The sequence below is a fragment of the Panthera uncia genome, chromosome A2 (assembly GCF_023721935.1).
Source record: "Panthera uncia isolate 11264 chromosome A2, Puncia_PCG_1.0, whole genome shotgun sequence".
Classification (NCBI taxonomy): domain Eukaryota; kingdom Metazoa; phylum Chordata; class Mammalia; order Carnivora; family Felidae; genus Panthera; species Panthera uncia.
In genome coordinates this window covers 24,932,256-24,950,911 of record NC_064816.1, presented here as the reverse complement: position 1 = coordinate 24,950,911, position 18,656 = coordinate 24,932,256, and the positions used below count along the sequence as shown (strand labels likewise).

Genomic DNA, 18,656 nt, shown 5'->3' with positions numbered 1-18,656 from the left:
TGGGATCACCTCCCCTGAGAAAAGCATCTCCACATGGGTGCAGGTCCTTGTGTCCAGCCCACTCTCAGCAGAACTCAAACTAAGCAGTTCTAATTTATTATTGCTCTGTATCCTGTCTTTATTGGCATAATTTATTTTCAAAGAATATGCCCCTTGGGGCACCTGGGTGGTTCAGTCAAGTAAGCATCAGACTCTTGACTTTGGCTGGAGGTGTAGAGTCTGCTTGGTTGGGATTCTGTCTCTCCTTCTCTCTGCCCCTCCCCCACTCATTCTCTAAATAAATAAATAAATAAATAAACAAACAAACAAACTTTAAAAAATTTTTAAGAAGAAAAGAACCTGGATCCTTGATGACAGAGCACTGGGTCCCACAAACCCATAACCCACCCTGTGCTTGCTGACATGAGTCAATCAATTTCCTTATATGTGAGCCAGTTTGGGGTCCAATTCCTGTGGTTGAAAGGATTCTAACTGCCCCACTGGCCCTCTTGAAGGCTCTTCTCATTGTCCATTTCATTCTGATTTGATCCATACACAGTGTCTTAGGGATCATGGTGCCATTTGTCCCAAATCTCAGATCCTTTCTGAATGTCCTGATGCCAATCAGCATGTTCTAACCAAATCCCAAATCTGATGTCCCCCTTCACTGCACTCGCTACCAGCCTAGAGTAGTAAACACCTGAGCCTTTCAATCAGAGAAGTGTGGATTACCTGTTAGCCCTACCTAAACACTTCCCATGTGGCAAGTACTTTACAAAATTTAGCTCATTAAATCTTCACACCCACTCTTTCAGGTAGAAACTATGATTATCCCCAGTTTACAGGTGAGAACACTGTGCACCAAGGCTCCAGAAAAATCATGTAACTCAATCCTAGGTCACACAGTAAGTCCCAGATTCAACCCCAGAGCTGCCTGGCACCCAAGTCCTCCTTTTTTAGAAATTTTTCTTTTTCCTTTTATTTTTTAAAATGTTTACTTTTTTATTTTGAGAGAGAGTGTGTGCATGCATGAGCAGGGGAGGAATAGAGAGGAGAGAATCCCAAACAGGCTCCACGTGATAAGCATAGAGCCCCACACAGGGCTCAATCTCACGAACCATGAGATCATGACCTGAACCAAAACCAAGAGGCAGTTGCTTAACTGACTGAGCCACCCAGGTGCCTCCCAAGTCCTCATTGTTTTGTGTTTTTTTAACGTTTATTTATTTTTGAGAGACAGAGAGAGACAGAGTGAGAGTGGGGAAGGGGCAGAAAGAGGGAGATACAGAATCTGAAGCAGGCTCTAGGCTCTGAGCTGTCAGCACAGAGCCTGACACGGGGCTCAAACTTACAGACTGTGAGATCATGATCTGAGCCAAAGTTGGACACTTAACTGACTGAGCCACCCAGGTGCCCCCCAAGTCCTCATTCTTAACCACAACTTCCCTCCTCCCAGAAACCCAAGAGAAGTAGGTGTTGCCCTTAGCTGGCAGATGGACAGGAAAATCAGACTCAGCCTCAATCCCACTACCTTAAAAAACACCTCTCATTCCTGGACACTAGCTGGAGGCATTTCAAAAGTCCAATCTTGGGGTATATCTTGCTTGCAGAAACTACAGGACATGCTACTCTGAGACCGGGGCGGGGGGTGGGGGGGAACAGTGTCATAAAGAGCAGATCAGGCCATCTTGTTTATATCTATTTACAATGGACATAGACTCCAAAAGAGCTCAAAACTCAAATTAGGCTTTAGGGAATTAAGGTCGGTTACCACCACATAAAGGGTTAAGATGGATCATTCTCTTAACACCATAAGAACAATGACACAACTTTAATATATTCCATTTCTCTAGAATCATTCTGGACTGAAATGGGTTTATTCACTTAAAAAAATTCAAATTATGGGGTGCCTGGGTGGCTCAGTTGGTTAAGCATCCAACTCTTGATTTCAACTCAGGTCGTGATCCCACGGTTTGTGAGATCAAGCCCCACATCGGGCATGTACTTATAGCACAGAGCCTGCTTGGGATTCTCTCTCTCTCAGTCAATCAATCAATCAATCAATCAACTTTTTTTAAAAATTCCAAATAAAATTTAATTTTCTAAACAACTTGTATTTGTAAAAGACTCCTATACACATGACAGAACTTAGTTCTGTGATTTTCTTACTGAAACCTTTGTGGCCTGTCCTGCTCTTCATTTACATTAACCTACTTCTAGGATTCCCATTAGATTGTGAGCTTCCCAAGACAGGTGACCAAGCCCCAGTCCCCTCTGTCCTAGCCTCTAGGATCCTGGCACAGATCCTGGCACTCAACGAAGGCTCTACAAGTATGTATCAAACAAAGCATCTATACATTACTATTCTGAGCTATTGGTGACACTCTATCAGTCTCTTTGCATCACTAAGACAACATTACTCTCTTTCCAATTCTTTCTCAATTCTTCTGTGTAGGTCAGGGAGAAAGGCTCAATGTGGTGCTAGGTTACTCTGAACACCCATCTCTGGCTAATTTTCCTTTTTTTAAAAAAATTTTTTACTGTTTATTTTTGAGAGAGAGGCAAAGTGTGAGTGGGGGAGGGGCAGGGAGAGAGAGGGAGACACAGAATCTGAAGCAGATTCCAGGCTCTGAGCTGTCAGCACAGAGCGCGACACAGGACTTGAACTCACAAACCATGAGATCATGACCTGAGCCGAAATCAGACGCTTAACTGACCAAGGCACCCCTAATTTTCCTTTTTAACCAAAAGAGTCGGCCTCCTGCTAACAATAGGCAATAGCGCTAGCCAGAATTTCATAACACTGTTTTGGGTTTATTTACGGTTACCTCGATTTACCTAGTAACACTGCTTTTTTTGTTACAACAGTGACAAAAGTCTCCTTTTCAAATGCACTTGATTTCAAAATGAGTCAACTACGGAGGGGGGGGGAGGCAGATATTAAGAAAAATGAAATAGAGGCAGCCATGGGACATGGCAAAAATAATGTAAGTGGTTTCTTTACGAATGACTGAAGTTTGGGAGACACAGACTAGTCCAGTTCTCCCCTTTTACAGGCAGGAAAACAAGCTGAGAGACAGAGGCAGGGCCTCTCCAAGGCCCCAGTGATGGTAGAAACGGGCCCAGGTCTGCCCGGGACCCACAGTCGTGCCAAATCCAGCTTGCTCTGGGCCTTTCCCAGGACTACAGACTGGTCTCCGGAAGCAGAGCGGTGAACACCTGCTGATCTTATTGATATAACGCCTGATGGTCAACTTTAATAGCTGGTGAAACAAAAGCCATTGTGCAAGTGTTTAAATTTCTGCCCTGTCACATGGAAACAGTGCCCAGGCTGACTAATTTCTTCCCGTCATTAAAACGCAAAGATCTGCATTAGTCATCACTCAAGTAAAACCCCCACAAATTCTACCTCTGGGAAAGGTGTTGGGTGTTCTCTGCCCCTAAAAGAGACAACCTAAAAATGACACTCCCTTAAAAGGCTGCAGTATTAGAAATCTGGCCCAGCCAGGAAAACAGCAGGCAGCTTGTATTCACGGAGAAACTGAAGGAAATAGGCAGCCGCACAAGACACAGATCCCTTCAGCCAGGCAGGACTAAGACTAGTGTACCCCTGAAAAGAACTGGGAATGATGCCCCCCCCCACAACCTCCCACATCCTTCTAGACTTAGGAGCCATAGAATTTTCTGGTGCCGATCTCCTCCAGTCACCCCAGTCCAATAACCCTGATGCTATTTGTACAGGGTGTGACCCCAGGATCCCAGTTTCCAAGCACTACTGTAAAAATATTGTCACTAGCTCCATGACATGAATTTGGGCAGTGCTGGGCTTAAGACCACACCCAGGACAGCAAAAATCTTGGCAGGAAGCCCCACCATGATCCCAGGTATCAAAGGGCCAGGACTAGAGGGAGAGGAAACAGTGCCCAGGGCCAAGGCAGAGCCAAGCCTGGCTCAGGGAGGGTAGCTGGTACACACCCCTTTGTTCCAGATTGGAAGCACACACTGAGGCAGTGAGCACAGTCTCATCTGCAGCATGGCCGCTTCCTCTCCATCCTCCTCGACTGAGCCCTGAGAAGGGTGAAGTGGGAGGTATGGGGCTGCACAGTAATTATGCTGATGCCAGCAACACAAGAGCAGCAGCTGTCATTTACTGATCACTGCCTATGACCAGGAGCGGTGCTAAGGGCTTGAGATGCACATTCTCTTTATACCTTAGAACTCAATAAGGCAGAGCAGTTTATCATCACATTCTGCATCTAGAAGACAGGCTCCTAGAGGCAAAACACTCCCTGGGGTCAGCCAGCTCTCAAGGGGCAGAGCCAAGGCTCACACCCACGAGCATATCACCTGGGCAGTATAACAGCCCCTTCCATGAGAGCAAAACCAGGAAAGAAATGGGAGTGGAGGACATCCTAAGAGACAAAAAAGGATTAAAGAAAGAAAGGAGGGGCCAAAAAGCTAATTAAAACAACAGATCCGTTAGCCGTTAGCCAAACAGGACAAAAGGGAAAGTGGGGGAAGACGTCAAGAATAGTTGGCACCTGTTTTCTACCCTTAACCTAAGGAAGCTTGGCCGGAAGACCAGGAAGTGCCTCTGACCCATGGTTCCTGCCCAGCAGCCACTGAAAAACCCAAGTCACCTCTTCTAAAAGCAGCTTATTCAGTATGAGGTACCTTTGACCAATTTCTGGGAGTATTCCCACCCACCTCTCTTCTTCCAAGATAATTAGGTCACTTCTTCCTCCAGTCTGAGGGGGCCACCCCAGGCCAAAGAAGGAGGAGAGAGAAAGGGGAGGAGGAAGGAAAGACCACCATTCATGGGGCACTTATCATCTGCCACATGCTTTATAAAGACTGTATTGTTTAATCTTCAACAACACCAACAGCTGGGGCACTGTTGATAGCCTGGGACATGGAACCTCAGAGAGGTCAAGGAACTTGCCTCAGGTCTCCCAGCCGGCAAATGGCAGGGTCTAACTGACCTGTCCTCTTAAGCACGCTCAGGAAGCGGTCTCATTCCAACTCCTTTACCTCGAACAAGGCTAAGACAGGCTGGTGTCCTGAGGGCTGTTGAGAAAATGTTTCAAAACACCAGCCATGCATATAATATTCATACTCCTAAAAGTTCCCAGATGGGCACAGGTGAACCAAGCTGCCCAACTACATTCTGTTCGGCTCATATTTGAGACATTTAAATTGCTAATAGAGCTGAGCAACTAAAAAGTCAATGAATTTCCACGCTGGGCTAACCATGAGAAGAGGGCATAATAGTTACCAAACATAATAACTATTATTAAGAGACCCTGGCAGTCCCAATAAAAGTTGGTCCTAAAAACTTTTAAGAGGCAGAAAGTAGATGAAACACCCCCACTCTGTGGTTGACCAAAACATATTTCTAGACCAAGGGAGACTTGCAAACCATAAGCCTCAACCAAGACCTCCAATTTTAATGCTGGCACAGCTCCGCGGTAATTTGAGGATGAGTCTTGTTACAACCATCAGTATGATCAGAATGATTTCACAAAACGTTTCCGGTCCAGTCTCGTTTTTCCTGAGAAAATGCAATCCCCTTTTCCCATTCTGATCAAAAGGCAGCCATTACCCAAAATTCCCTAAAAGTAGAAAAACATTTGTTAAGGTTTTTCACAACATGTGATATGGTTTTTTTCTTTGTATTTCTCTATGTTCTTGCAACTCTCTTACAATAAGCACAAATGCAACTCTTTTTTAAGCTTACTTACTTATTTTGAGAGAGAGAAAGAGTGCATGTGAGGGAGGGGCAGAGAGAGGGGGAGAGAGAATTCCAAGCAGGCTCCGCACTGTCAGCCCAGAGCCTGACACGGGGCCTGAACCATGAACCCTGAGATCATCACTTGAGCCAAAATCAAGAGTCAGATGCTTAGCCGACTGAGCCACCCAGGCACCCCCCAAAACAACATTTTAATATAAAAAAAAGTATTTAGAAGTGAATTCTGAAGACATGCTGATGATTTTCCTTTGAGGGTTAAAATTTCTCAGACAAGGGTTTGAATCATAGTCTGCCACATATTCAGTGGCTGATCTGGGGCATGCCTCAGTTTCCTCATCTGTATAATGGGGATTACAACAATAACTACATCCCACAGGATTGCAATTAGGCTTCATTTAGCTATCAGTGAAAAGCATTGATCACAATTTCTGGTATTGGTAGGGATTCAATATATATTCATTATTATTAATGAAGCTAGGCTACTATTACTATAGTGATTCTCAGCGGCTTCCATTTATATCCCTTTTCTAAGCCTCGCATGATCACTAGGAAAAGGCTTTATTCTCTAACAGTTGAAGCAAATCATAGACGTTCAGAGAAGGACTATGAAGTGCTGAATTCTTTAAGTTCAGCATCACTGTCCCAAAAATGAGGTGTTCTACTGGGACCCTGGACCCCGAGGTCCACTGCACATAATTCCCACTTCACTACTGGCCCCAAAGGATAAGTATTTTGCATTTTCTGAAAGCAAGTCTCTTGCAAACCAATTAATGTATCAGATTTATTATTCAACCCATCTATGCCTGAAGCTGTGTATTTACCCGATAACTTATTTATTATGTTCCTACTAGGTGCCAAGCTCGGAGCCAAGGAGGTGAACACAGGATTCAACACCTGCCCCTGAATCAGCAGTCATGATCCAGTGGGAGAGCAAAACAGGCAAGTTAGGAGATCTATAGAGCTCAGGAAGCTATGAAATGGGGTGGGCATGGGGTGAGTGGGGAGACGTGGGTGTCCAGGAGAGGGTCTCAAGCCCTCCCACCTCAGATGTGACTTCCCACAGGTGTCAAACAAGAGTGCCAAGGGACAGGAGAGGTAATTGTGGTAAGGGATGCATGCCCGACAGGACACGTAATGTGACACCTGGATCATTTCCTATAAAGGACTCCCGGACAGGAGAGGCATTCCCCAGGTGCCAGCTTGCCTCCTTTGGTGCAGATAAGGAATGTGACATGCCACTGCCTGGGTGCTTGCAAGCCAAGATTCCTAAGGCTCCTCCTCTCAGAACAGACTGGGTGCTGCTCCTGGAGGTCTGGAAGCCCCACGGAGAGGCCCCTCATCCCACCAGCTAGACACCATTGGCCTTCCAGCCTCTGCCTCCGCTGACAAGGAGTCTTATAAACACAACCCAGAACCCTGCTCAGTTAACAGAACCGCCTAGTTACAAAGGCCTTTTCGGGCCTGAGCCCTAAGACCTCAGCACCTTTGGTCCCCTGGAGGGTGGCGCCTAGTACCCCACCCCCACCCCCAACCCCCTGCCTCGGGCCGGCTTTAAGCCACCAAGGGAACAATCACTTTGTTCTTGAAAAGAAACCCCAGGCCCAGCCATGCTCCTAACAGACCGCAGAATGCCAAATAATTCCCGTTTCCCTGGAATATCTGATAAATCACTTCAGGGAGGTACAGAGGAATCAGGGTGATTCACACAAGCAGTGCAGTACCAGCACGATAAGAACTTGATTATTTTCTTGGGGGCGGCAGGGGACATGAAGGAATCTGATTTTAGCAACCGAGAATCTTTTCAGACCCCAGCCTCCACGAGAGGCCTGCCTCTGCCTCGGTCACAAGCAGCGGGGGGGCGAAAGTAACACCATTCTTGTTTGTAGAAGGAAAGCCGACTGCTGCGTGCCTTTTTTAATCTTAAAATCTGAATTTATGGGCCGCAGCAAATTTACATATCCCTGCCACAAATCCCCACCCATTTCCCTATAGCTCAAAAGCCAAAATTCCACACTGTATTCTCGTTATATCTAAACGGAAATTCCAGAGAAGTTGTCTGGCATGGCAAAAGCTGACCAGCCTTATGAAAATACCCAGAAAGGTGACCCATTTAGTCAAAAGAGCTTTCAGATCTCCATGAGAAAAGGAATTCATGCCAGCATAAAGGGCCTTCAGAGAGGGAGAACAGGAGTGTTGTGTTAACGCCCAGACCTTGCAACAAACCAGCCCCTGCGATTTCTGGGGAAGGCTGAGCACTGAGTAGGCCTGCCAGACCGGCTTCCTTTCTTGGGAGTGCTGTAGGAGAAGCCCTTGGGGACACAAGTTCAGCTCTGGAGCAGCTTGGCGGAGCTACGCGACACAGCAAGGCTCCATGAAGATGAGCCAGGAGCTGCTGGCTTGGCATGGGAGCGGGCAGCGGCTTGTGCCAGGGCGGCCAGACTGATAAAGGCGAAATGCCAGCCAGAAAAGAAAGGTTCTGCTCAGCAGCAGGCACAACCCAACACACTCTCCCGCCGGTTAATGTTTAAAGGTGGCAGAAGGAAAGGATGGAGAGTGAGGTCATTTCGGAGAGGGCACGATTGTGCCAATGGTGACTGTCACCAAGGATCTCCCAGCACAGCGAGGTCTCCACAAACCCCACCACTCCCCACCCCCCCACCCCCGCAAGTGGTGTGCACTGTGAGCCCCACAGGAGTGCAACCAGGAGAAATTCCAGGGGCACCTCCTCCTCATCTCTGGCCTCTAGGCCTCACAAAGGAAGCCCTGCCTGGCTGCCCAAAGCAGCCTTCAGCGGGTCCCCACTGCAAACCTGCAGTGAAATCACTGCCCCTGGGAACCAAATAAAGGCAGAGGTGCCCCAGAACGGAAAAGAAGGCCCCAAAGCTCTACAGTACTGGAAGAGGCATGGCCAATGGGCCAAAAAAAAGTTCTGTTCTGTAGAAGAGAATTTCAATTTCACATTAATCAAGCTCAAGGAGCATTTCAAACAAAAAACAAAACAAAAAAAAAAAAACAAACAAAAAAAGGACGGAACTAAAGCTGCATGAATTCTCTCACTACAGTGTATCTAGTTTAAGTATGAAACCAAACTTTGAGATGAAAAAAAAATACTTTGCAGTTTAATGCAGGCAAACATCATGCCTGGCATGTGAAGGGAGGCTGATCTGAGCCTCAGTTTTCTCACCTGTAAAGTGGAAATAAATACAAAGCCAGTCACTTTGCAGGGTTCATAATGAGGATTAGAAGCAAGTAAGGCAAGGTACTCAGGACATACTTAGCAGATGGCAGCCATAGGAAAATGTTAGATATTATGTGAGAGGATGCATGTGCACACCTCAACACTCAGTACACAAATGTCTTCATCCGTGTGCATCCTTGGAAAAGCCAAGGAATATGCAGGAGGAGGACAAGTGTCCTCCTTACCTATCCATTCTACCTATGCTAGGTTTTGATGATGGGGGAAAGGAGGAGGTCACATGTACTGTCAAAATAATTCAGACCTATAACCTATAAAGTCAGTCCTGACTAAGTGAAAAACCAAACTGCTTTTTGCTTATAGTACAAGAAAATCTTAACCAAGGACATTCTACTGCACAGAGACTGGTCAAAAGGGGATCAGGGAAGGTAAAAGTTATGTTTGGGTGTAAGTAAACTCCCATCATTTTTTTTTTTTTATAACTGAACAGCTTGCAGAAGAGTTATGACAACTATCTACAACTTATCAAATGAATGTATTTAAGGCAACTGTTGTAAGGCTCTTGGAAGAAAGGTAGCAACTGCATGGATAGCACAGTATGTTTGGGGATGAAAAAAATCATGACACTAAGTGGACAGAATGAAAATACCCAACAGTTCCATCCTTTAGACCATGTATAACTACTCTCATGTACTGCTTTATCCTTTAGTATATAAAGAGAACCATTTGGTTTTCTAATCATCTTTCCCCAAAACTCTCTCCCTAGAACATGAACTCAATTTCCCAAGAAAAGTGAGCAAGGCACTTAAAAAATACAAGGCCACTTTCCAAGCCCCAGAAGGGGAAAGTGCTGTTGTTTATTATACAGTAACCCGAGCCAATCTGGTGATTATTGAACACGTTTAATGGATAACTAGATTTACAACAGTAATGAAGGATGGCTTCTAGTAGAATGTCATGAAAGGCAATTTTAATCATTATAAGAGCAGGAAATAGCACCCATTTAGACTGAAATGACTCATTCCATTGGGTTTATTCATTTGGTTCAACGTGTTGGGGGAAAGGGACAGAATTATAGATCCACCTCCTTAACTGAGGATAACCAAACATCAAAACTAAATGCAGAATAGCAACAACATGGGGGGCGGGGGGAGGTGAAATGCAGAAATACAAGCCCTCAGGGGGCCTCCAAATAGGGTATACGTACCACAAGGTGCGCAAGATAGTTCATTAGAGCACAGGAAAAATCAGATTTTATATTTGGATTTGTCATCTAAAATGAAGGTAAGTGTTACTAATATTTAATATACAGACTGACAATAATATATGAATATAGCTTATAAATTTGCATATATGAGAAAGGGGCACATTAAAATTTTTTACTGGCAGGAATGACTGGAGTAACAGTCAAGAGGGCCCCAGATCAGATGATCCATTTCAGCTGGGTTCACCTACCCTACACCAAGCATCCTCAAGGAAGATACCTGGCTGGCAGCCTCCTGCCTCAGAAGGCCCTTTGTGAGACAGCTCCTGTCACCTGTGCCACCCCTCTGACCTCCGTGTGACAAACTCTGTGCCTCACTTGGCTAACTGTCTGTTCACCTGCCTAATTCTAGTCAGGGTATAGGCCCCAGCTTAAAGGCCCTCCCTCCAGGGAGCCCTCCAGACTACCCATCCCAGCCTGAGGGAAGGTGCTCCTCTCCCCCACCACCCCCCCCCAGAGGGCTTGCCCTCTAGATCTTTACTACCTCCAGAGTGGCCTACCACCGCCACCAACAGTAGCAACTGGGAGGGGCTGGAAGTACAGAATCTCAGCCTTCTCACCTGACCTACTGATCAGACCCACAGTTTTACCAAGGTCCCCAGGTGATTTTTGTGTGTGCCTGAAGGTTCGAGGACACTCTCTGGTTACTCCCTCCTCTGCATTGAGCAGTATAGGACGCAAGCTGGGGCCTTGACTCTGATTATCCCTCTGGCCCTAGCACCGGGCCTGGCCCAGAGTTGGTCGTTCCTAGATTTACTGAATAAGGAAAGGAAGAAAGAAAGGATCTTAGGAGGCATCTGCATCAGAAGTTCCAAGCTGGGGGGAAGGAAATATCTGACACACCAGATGACAGCAGTAGGACTGGCCAGAGAGTAGATGGAAAACAAGACAAAGTTCTAGACTTTAAGGGTTCAGAAGCATATTGATATTAATGATAATGCCAGCACTATGCTATAAACTTAGTCACATATAACGCTCTCAGCAACTAAGATAGGAACAACTATTCTCCATTTTACAAATGGGGAAACTGAGGCTCAGAAAGGTTAAGGCAGTGGACCAGAGTTGCACAGCTGTTAGGGAGCAGGGTGGGGCTTAGAATCCTGGCAATATAGCTTCAGACGCACGCCCTGAACCCTTCAGCTATATCTACGATAGCCTACTATGTGCTGACCCAGAGGCCATTTATGGAGAAAGCAGATGACGTGGTACCCCCAGCTCTGAAACCACTGCAGCCAAGGCCCAAAGGCTCTGAGCCTGAGCGTCTGTTGCCCAAGGAGCAAGGCAGCCATCCTCAACTACCCGGTACACCCGCCCCAGCACAAAACCAGGTCCCGGCAAGGAGGGGAGGGGTAGTGCCCAGGAGACGTAATCTGGGTCCAAATAGAAGCCCTCCTTTCAGCACAGCCTCTCCAAGAACGAAGGCAGCTGCTGCCCGGCACTCTGGCTCTGCCGTTGCTGGAGGAGCTCCACAGAGCCCAACTGCCATCTGGAAGTGATCTGGCCCAGAGATTCCCGCACGGGGTGAAAGGATGGAATGACCGCCCCAAGCTCCAGTCCAGGTCTCAGAAACAAAGCTGCTATGAATGGGCCTCGGAGGCAGCCACAACATAACCAGGGGTCCTCCCTTCCAAGGAGGCCAGTCCACAGCCCTGTTATAGCAAGCAGCAGTGACACTAGCCAACCAAGCTGGACTCCCCAGTGTGGCCCTGATTTCAAACGTCCTTTAGGCGTGCAAACCCTCCAGCATGGCTGTTGAGAACACTACTGGCCAGTACTTTATTTATTGAGTAAACACTCACACGGCACTTACTATGTGCTGTTCCAAACATTTTTTAAAATATTAACTTGTTTAATTTTTATAACAACCTTTTAAAGAAGGTAGTTATCATTCCCATTTTGGTGATAAGGAAACCAAGGCACCGAAGTTTCTTAACAGCTACTTAGTGGCAAGTGGGATTTGAACCAAGAATCCTTGCTCTTAACTAAGGTAAGATCCGCATCTCGCACTGTGTTACTTTGTTGCAAATGGCCCAGAACTTGTTAATTCTGACAAAGTAGGCAACTTTGCTACTTTTAAAGCATTCTCTACTACTTTCACCTAAAAAGACACACTTGGCGTTTACCAGGTAGTTCAGGAAAGAATAGAATTCATGATTACTGTATTTGTATGTTATTTGGGTGGGGGCAGGGCAACAGGAAGGAAAAGGGACTGAGTGCCATGGTGACCCACCACCCTGGAAACTCTGCCCGGTGACCCAAGGTCTTGGGAACACACACCCTGCCTGCTCTGGGGCGCTGGCCTGGCACAGGCACCTTAAGTAAACATTAGGGTCAGACCGCATCCTCTGAAAAGGAAAGAATTCCTTCTTCTAAAGGATCAAACCAAAACACACCACCCAAACTTCCAGGCAGCCTTGATTGTCATTCTTGGGCTGGGAGACCCCTTTTTCTCCAAATTGGCTAAGCAGACCAGCGTCAGAAAGGTTTTTGGAAAAACAAGTAAATAAAACTGCCAGCTCCTGGCAGGCAACTAGAATTATTTATGCTGAGGCCTCACTATGAACTGCCCAAGACAGACCAAGAAACTGAAGAAAATCTTCAACTTTTGGATGCAGCCTAGACTGGGCCCACCTTACAACAAATCACGAATGTGAATAAACAGCCAGAACTGTCTGTCCCTGAATTCTAGGCAGAAAAACCAGTCCTCTGGCAGCTTCTGACCATCTCATGTCTCAGAGCTGGGCGCCTGTATACAACTCTTATGATTCCCAACAATGTACATTGTTGGAAGTTATCCAAAGTATACAAAACCCTGTATCCATTCAAAGATACCTTCCCAGATTATGGACTAAAACACCATCCATTAAGTAGCAGGAAATACCACCACTGCCGCCACCACTCCCCGCCCCCCCCCAAAAAAAAAACCCCAGTGAACACAGGGCAGCCATTCCCTCAACAAGTTCATCTTGATGCTAGATGCAAACTGATTCTGCTCACCTCCTGACGTGACACTCATCTCATGGGACCCTCATCCCAGTTCAGAGGATTCATCCTCTCACCTAAAGCCTTGAGATTCCCTCTTTGCTCAAGACTTTGTTCAAGGCTCAAAGCGTGAGTGTCCAGCTGCTACCCCAACATCCCAGACTTGCAAAACCTGGTGTTTCCGGGGCTCTCCGGCTGGGGGAGAGGGGCTGTATTTCACTCATTTCTGACACTGAAAAGCAGGTCAGTTAAGGGTCAGTTTCACAACTGGGCAGACCCAGCTTCCAGTCACCATTTAGTAGCGGGGTGATCTCCGCAAGTTACTTCACTCCTGTTTCCTCATCTTTAAGTGCAGATAATAATACTAACAACAACCACAGAAATAACAGCAATGACCATTTTCTAAGCACTTAGGCAGAACCAGGGCAAGCCTTGTACCCTCCCAGTGACTTGGTGAAGCAGATGGTTACATAGACAAGGAAACCAAACCTTGAGGATTCCAGGCGGTGATCAATGGGGCGATAAACAGAACACACAGAACACCTAGTGTGTCCCACCAAACTGGAGCCAGGGTCTTTGTCAGCACAATGCAACACAGCCTAAGCAGTGAATACTTGAACTGAAGTCCGAGCTGGACGGGACTTTCTTCTGAAGGGCCATTACCCAGAACAGCCCCGGGAGCAGGGAGAAGAGGCCTCAGGCATCACCCCCATGGGACTTCTGGCACTTGGCAAGTCTCCCTCCAGTCTTCAGAGGCTGGAAAACCTGTTTACTGTGAGATCTTTCTGGAGAGCAACTAGGCAGCCAATGATAGGAGTCATAAATGTGGTCACACTCTGACCCAGGAATGCCACTTGGGGGAATAGGATCCAAGAAATAATTTTAAAATAAAATGAAACAATGTAGTCTGTGGTGGGAACAGGTCCACAGCAAGAAGTTGCCAACAGCCCACAAGTCCACAACCAGAGAAGGGGAGGCTAATTGGGAATGTCAGGACAATGCTATGTCCTAGGTGGGTTCAGAAATGAAAATCATGAGGGTCAACAGGAAAATGTAAGGGACCAGACAAAGTCTAGAATGAGACCCCCAAGTTCAGGGCAGTGACGGGAAGCCACGGCGGAGCCAGCACAGCCTCTGTAAACAGTTGGTAAATTAGGCAGTCCAGGATTTTCTGGTGCTGTGGTTTCATTTGTTTGTTTGTTTTGTTTTGCTTTTTTGAAGAGATTTCATGTCATGTTTGGATACTCCTGATTTACTTTAAGTTTCTTCGCCCATTTAATTAAACAAATACACATTTTTAAAACAAAGAAGAAGCGATCCCAGTTGAGCTCAGCCAGGCCTTGAGATTCCCCAGAAGGAAAGCTGGTTTCTGAAAAGGGGAGAGTTCCAGGATAATTCTGGGGCTCTCCTTCCACAGCTGTAGGAGATGGGACCCCAAAAAAGAGGCAGCCTGTTACACAGCTCTGCAGAGAAGCCACCCTTGATGGGGTGGCTGCCTGGGCCCAGGAAGCAGGAAGCGGCCCTACCTGCCAGGGCAGGTGTGGGGGAAGGGGAGGGAGAGGACAGAGGAGACTCAGCCTAGAGGGAACCCCTTTTGCTCTGGAGAAAGTCCCAGCAGCCACACCCACCCCGTGCAGCCCATCACCCACCACCCTTTCCTCCTATCACAGGAGTCACTATAAGGCCTGGCTTTCTCTGGAAGAGACCCCAGACCCAGGCCTGGGCCAGCTCCTCCAGCAAGAGCCTCACCTGGCAGAAAACACACACACACACACACACACACACACACACACACACACTATGGGTGCACACACTTTCTCTGCCCATCCACACTGTGTACACACTACATCCTCTGTACACATAAAAGTGCACACACGCACCCACATAACTACACACCCCTTCCCCCTACAGTCACAGCCCAGGCCCTCAGCAGCCTTGTGGCTTTCCTGGAAGCTTTCAACTACCCCAGGTCCTGGCGGGGACCTGACCCTCATTCTCTCTTCCCAGCGGAGGGGAGCGGAACCTGACACCAACTCCCTCCCCCTTCTCAGGAAGACCCTGGTGTGGGGAAGGCTAGGAGAGGAAGGCAAAGTCTCCTTTCATTGTACCCGTTTCCCTTCCATTCTCAGCGAGACTCTTCCTACTTCCAAGACCTTGGGCAAGTCAATTAACTCTCTGGACCCCCCTCCTTGTCTGTAAAGTAGGTCTAAGAACACCCCAACTCCCAGCTTGTGTAAGGACTGAGAACTTGGAAGGCTGCTGGCACACAGCGCGCACAAGTTTGGGCTCTCCCTACAAAACAGTAGTTACTATACCACTACTGTCCCTAAATGATCACTTCGGCGGCAGAGCTGGCTCACCCCAAGGCACCCAGCCAGAGCTGAGCTGGGAGCAGAGGGAGAGAGGAGGACACACACCCCCCCCCCCCCGCAGCTCCCCTTCCCCCCTCGGGGCACACACCCAAGCCAGAGACGGCGGGGGAGGGTAACAGGTCGCCGTCCCCACCTGAGCGGAGAGGCCCCAGGCTCGGAGAACTGTCCCTCCCCAAGTCTCCCGCCAGGCGTCAGAGCCACCGCCCGTTCGTCAGCCGCTGAGCGCACCAGCCTGGGCGCAGCGGGGCGAGCGTTTTGGGGAACATCTGAGTGGGGCCCCACTTCTATGGACCGTGGACCAGAGGTTTCCAGCTCCCCCTCAGGGGCACCGCGGGTGCGGAAAACATGCCACAGCCCCAGCTCTCCCCGTGCAGCCCCAACCCAAGCCCAGGATCCACAGCCCCCAAGGACGCACAGCGAGGCCATCACACAAAGTCCTAGCCCAGGAAAAGGCACTGGGAAGGAGACCTAGGTCTCCTGCGTCCCCTCTCCCGGGAGGACAACGCACCCCGCTTCAGCGCCCACACCCAGCCCGCGGCTGCTGGGCGCGGTAGGGGCGCGCGGCAGGGGGACCCAGGCTTCCCCCCGGCGCACGCGCGGGGGCGGGAGGGTACACCTCGGCGCCCGGCTGGGCCAGGGCACTCACCGATAGACACGAGCTTGATGCTCTCACGGTCCAGGAACTCGAGGGCCACGGACACGTTCTCCAGCTGCATCTGGCGGAAGGTGGGCCGCTGGTGGTACTTGCGGTACATGCGTTTCTGGCTGAGCACCTCGAGCAGCGCGATGAGCCGCAGCCCATCGCTCAGGTCGGTCTGCAGGTTCCCGATGCGTTTGTTCACACACTTGAGGTGCTCGTTGCACCAACGCGTGAAGGTGTTCTGCTGGATCTTCTTCCACGGCGCGTCCTCCGCCAGGTCCTTCTCAGTTACCGGCATCCTGGCGGCGGGGAGAGCGCAAAGCGCAGCGACTGCCCGGGACTGGCGTCGGGAGGCCCAAGGGCCGGGGGAGCGAGAACCGAAGCGGAGCGGGAGCGGGGCTCGAACTCGCTGCTACTAGAGCCGCGGCCGGGACTGCTCTGCAGCCGCCTGCCCCTCGCCGCGCGAGGCGTCTGGACCCGCGCCTGCGCACTGAGCCGACCCGCCCTCGAGGCCCCGCCCCGTCCCAACCCCTCGGCGGGCGTTCCCGGACTACGCTCGCCCCCTGCGGTCCCAAACGTGCACTGCACCCCACGGCCGGCAAGGTGTCCAGGGACCCCGTGCTCGGTGCTCACTACCTAGGCGAAAAGGAAGCCAGTGGGGAGACATTGGCTTAAGAAGAAGGTCACTGGAGTAAGGGGCGTTCAGGATGGGCGGGAGCGGCGGCGTGGGCCATGAGAGAGGGGAGTGCGGAAAGTAAGTAGTACTTGATCCACGTATAGGTTCGGTAAGGTTCAATAAAGGTTTTTATTGACCTTCTGCTGTGTGCCAGACAAAAGTGTTAGGCACTGGAGGACATGGAGAAGGAATGGACACTTTACTATTTGTATCAGTTAAATTCACGTGAATTATAATAGTGTCATCAGTAGCATTTACTGAGTGCCTATTGTGTGGGAGGCCCTCTTAGCACTTGAGAACTAATGGTAAATAAAACAAACATTCCCTGGCTCCTGGGTGGCTTAGTCCTTAAGCGTCCACTCTTGGTTTCACTCTGGTCATGATCTCACAGTTTCTTGGGTTAGAGCCCCACTTTGTTAGTGCAGAACCTGCTTGGGATTCTCCCTTTCTCTGCTCCTCCCCACTCTGGATGTCTCTTTCTCTCTCAAAATAAATAAATAAACTTAAAAAAAATTTTTTTTAAGTAAGACAAACTTATTCCTTGACCTTGAGGAATTCATACAGTAATGGGTGAGAAAAGTACAAATCAACTATCACATACAGCTTAGTAGTAGTAATAGAAATGAATAATTTGCAGTGCATATCAGTTTACTAATGCTGCTGTAGCAACTTACCAAAACTTTGTCTTTAAAAAGCCACAAATTTATTATCTTGCAGTTCTGTAGCTTAGATATCCCTCATGGGTTTCACTGAACTAAAATCAAGGTGTTGGCAGGATGCATTCCTTACTGTAGGCTTAGGGAAGAATCTGTTTCCTTGCCTTTTCCAACTCCTAGAAACCTCCCTCATTCCTTGGCTGTGGCCTCTTCCTCCATCTTCAAAGCCAGCAACATCAGGCTGAGTCTTTCTCACACCATCATCTCTCTGGTTCTCCATAGTCACATCTTCCTCTTTTAAAGACCCTTGTGATTCCATCCGGACAGTTGGTTAACCCAGGATATTTTTAGATCAACTGATTAGCAATCTTAATCCCATCTACAGCCTTAATTCCTCTTTGCCATGTAAGTCATATTGACAGGTTCCGGAAATTAGGATTTGGACATCTTTAGGGGCTGTTATTCTGCCTACAAACACCATATATTGAGTACCTGCTGTGTACTCATCCAGGCCCTGCGCTAGGTGCTGGGATATGGCAGAAACTCAGGCCAGACCTCTACTGTCAAGAGCTGAATAATTGTAAAAGTAGCAGCTAGCTTTTCCTGAGTACCTGCTCTGCCCCTATGCTAAGAGCTGTGCTAAACAGTTCCTTGGCTATTGGCCACACCTGACAAGAGTTAACTGGGAGGTTAAGGGACTTGCCCAAGGCATACAGTACAAACAGGACTGGAATGCAGGTGTGCAAGAAAAGCACAGAGTGTCCTGGGGCCAAGAAGAGACCCATAACCCAGGTTTAGGGACAGGGGTCTTCCTGGGGAATCTGAGTTGGGCAGGATGGAGGTCAAGGGCTTCCAGCCTGAGGGTTGCCCAGGAGAAGCCAGCAGATTTGTGGTTGTAACATTTATACAAACAAGTCATTTGCATACAACACTGAAGTGCTTTGTTCAGACAGATTGCCTCACTCACTGGAATGCTCAAAACAGCCGGGGGGGGGGGGGGTGAGGGGAGAGTGGATTACCTGGCCCTGGCCCATAGTAGGGACAAAATAGCTATTTGAAGGACCATTCCACTCCTTCAGTGATTAAGTAAAGAGATTTGCTAGAAGTCAGCTGGTATGGACTAGGCAATGCTGGTCTTGAAT

General features: G+C 48.4%; 1 protein-coding gene across 4 annotated transcripts in view; it reads right to left on the bottom strand.

Moving 5' to 3' along the window:
• The window catches only part of FLNB (filamin B), a 142,982-nt gene extending 126,318 nt beyond the window's left edge, over positions 1–16,664 (bottom strand). For all 4 annotated transcript variants that reach the window (XM_049640769.1, XM_049640770.1, XM_049640771.1 and 1 more), the window contains exon 1: positions 16,189–16,664. In XM_049640769.1, coding sequence (XP_049496726.1) covers positions 16,189–16,480 — 292 coding nt within the window. In that variant the 5' untranslated portion in view covers positions 16,481–16,664. The remainder of the gene's footprint in view (positions 1–16,188) is intronic.
• Positions 16,665–18,656: the final 1,992 nt, after the last annotated feature.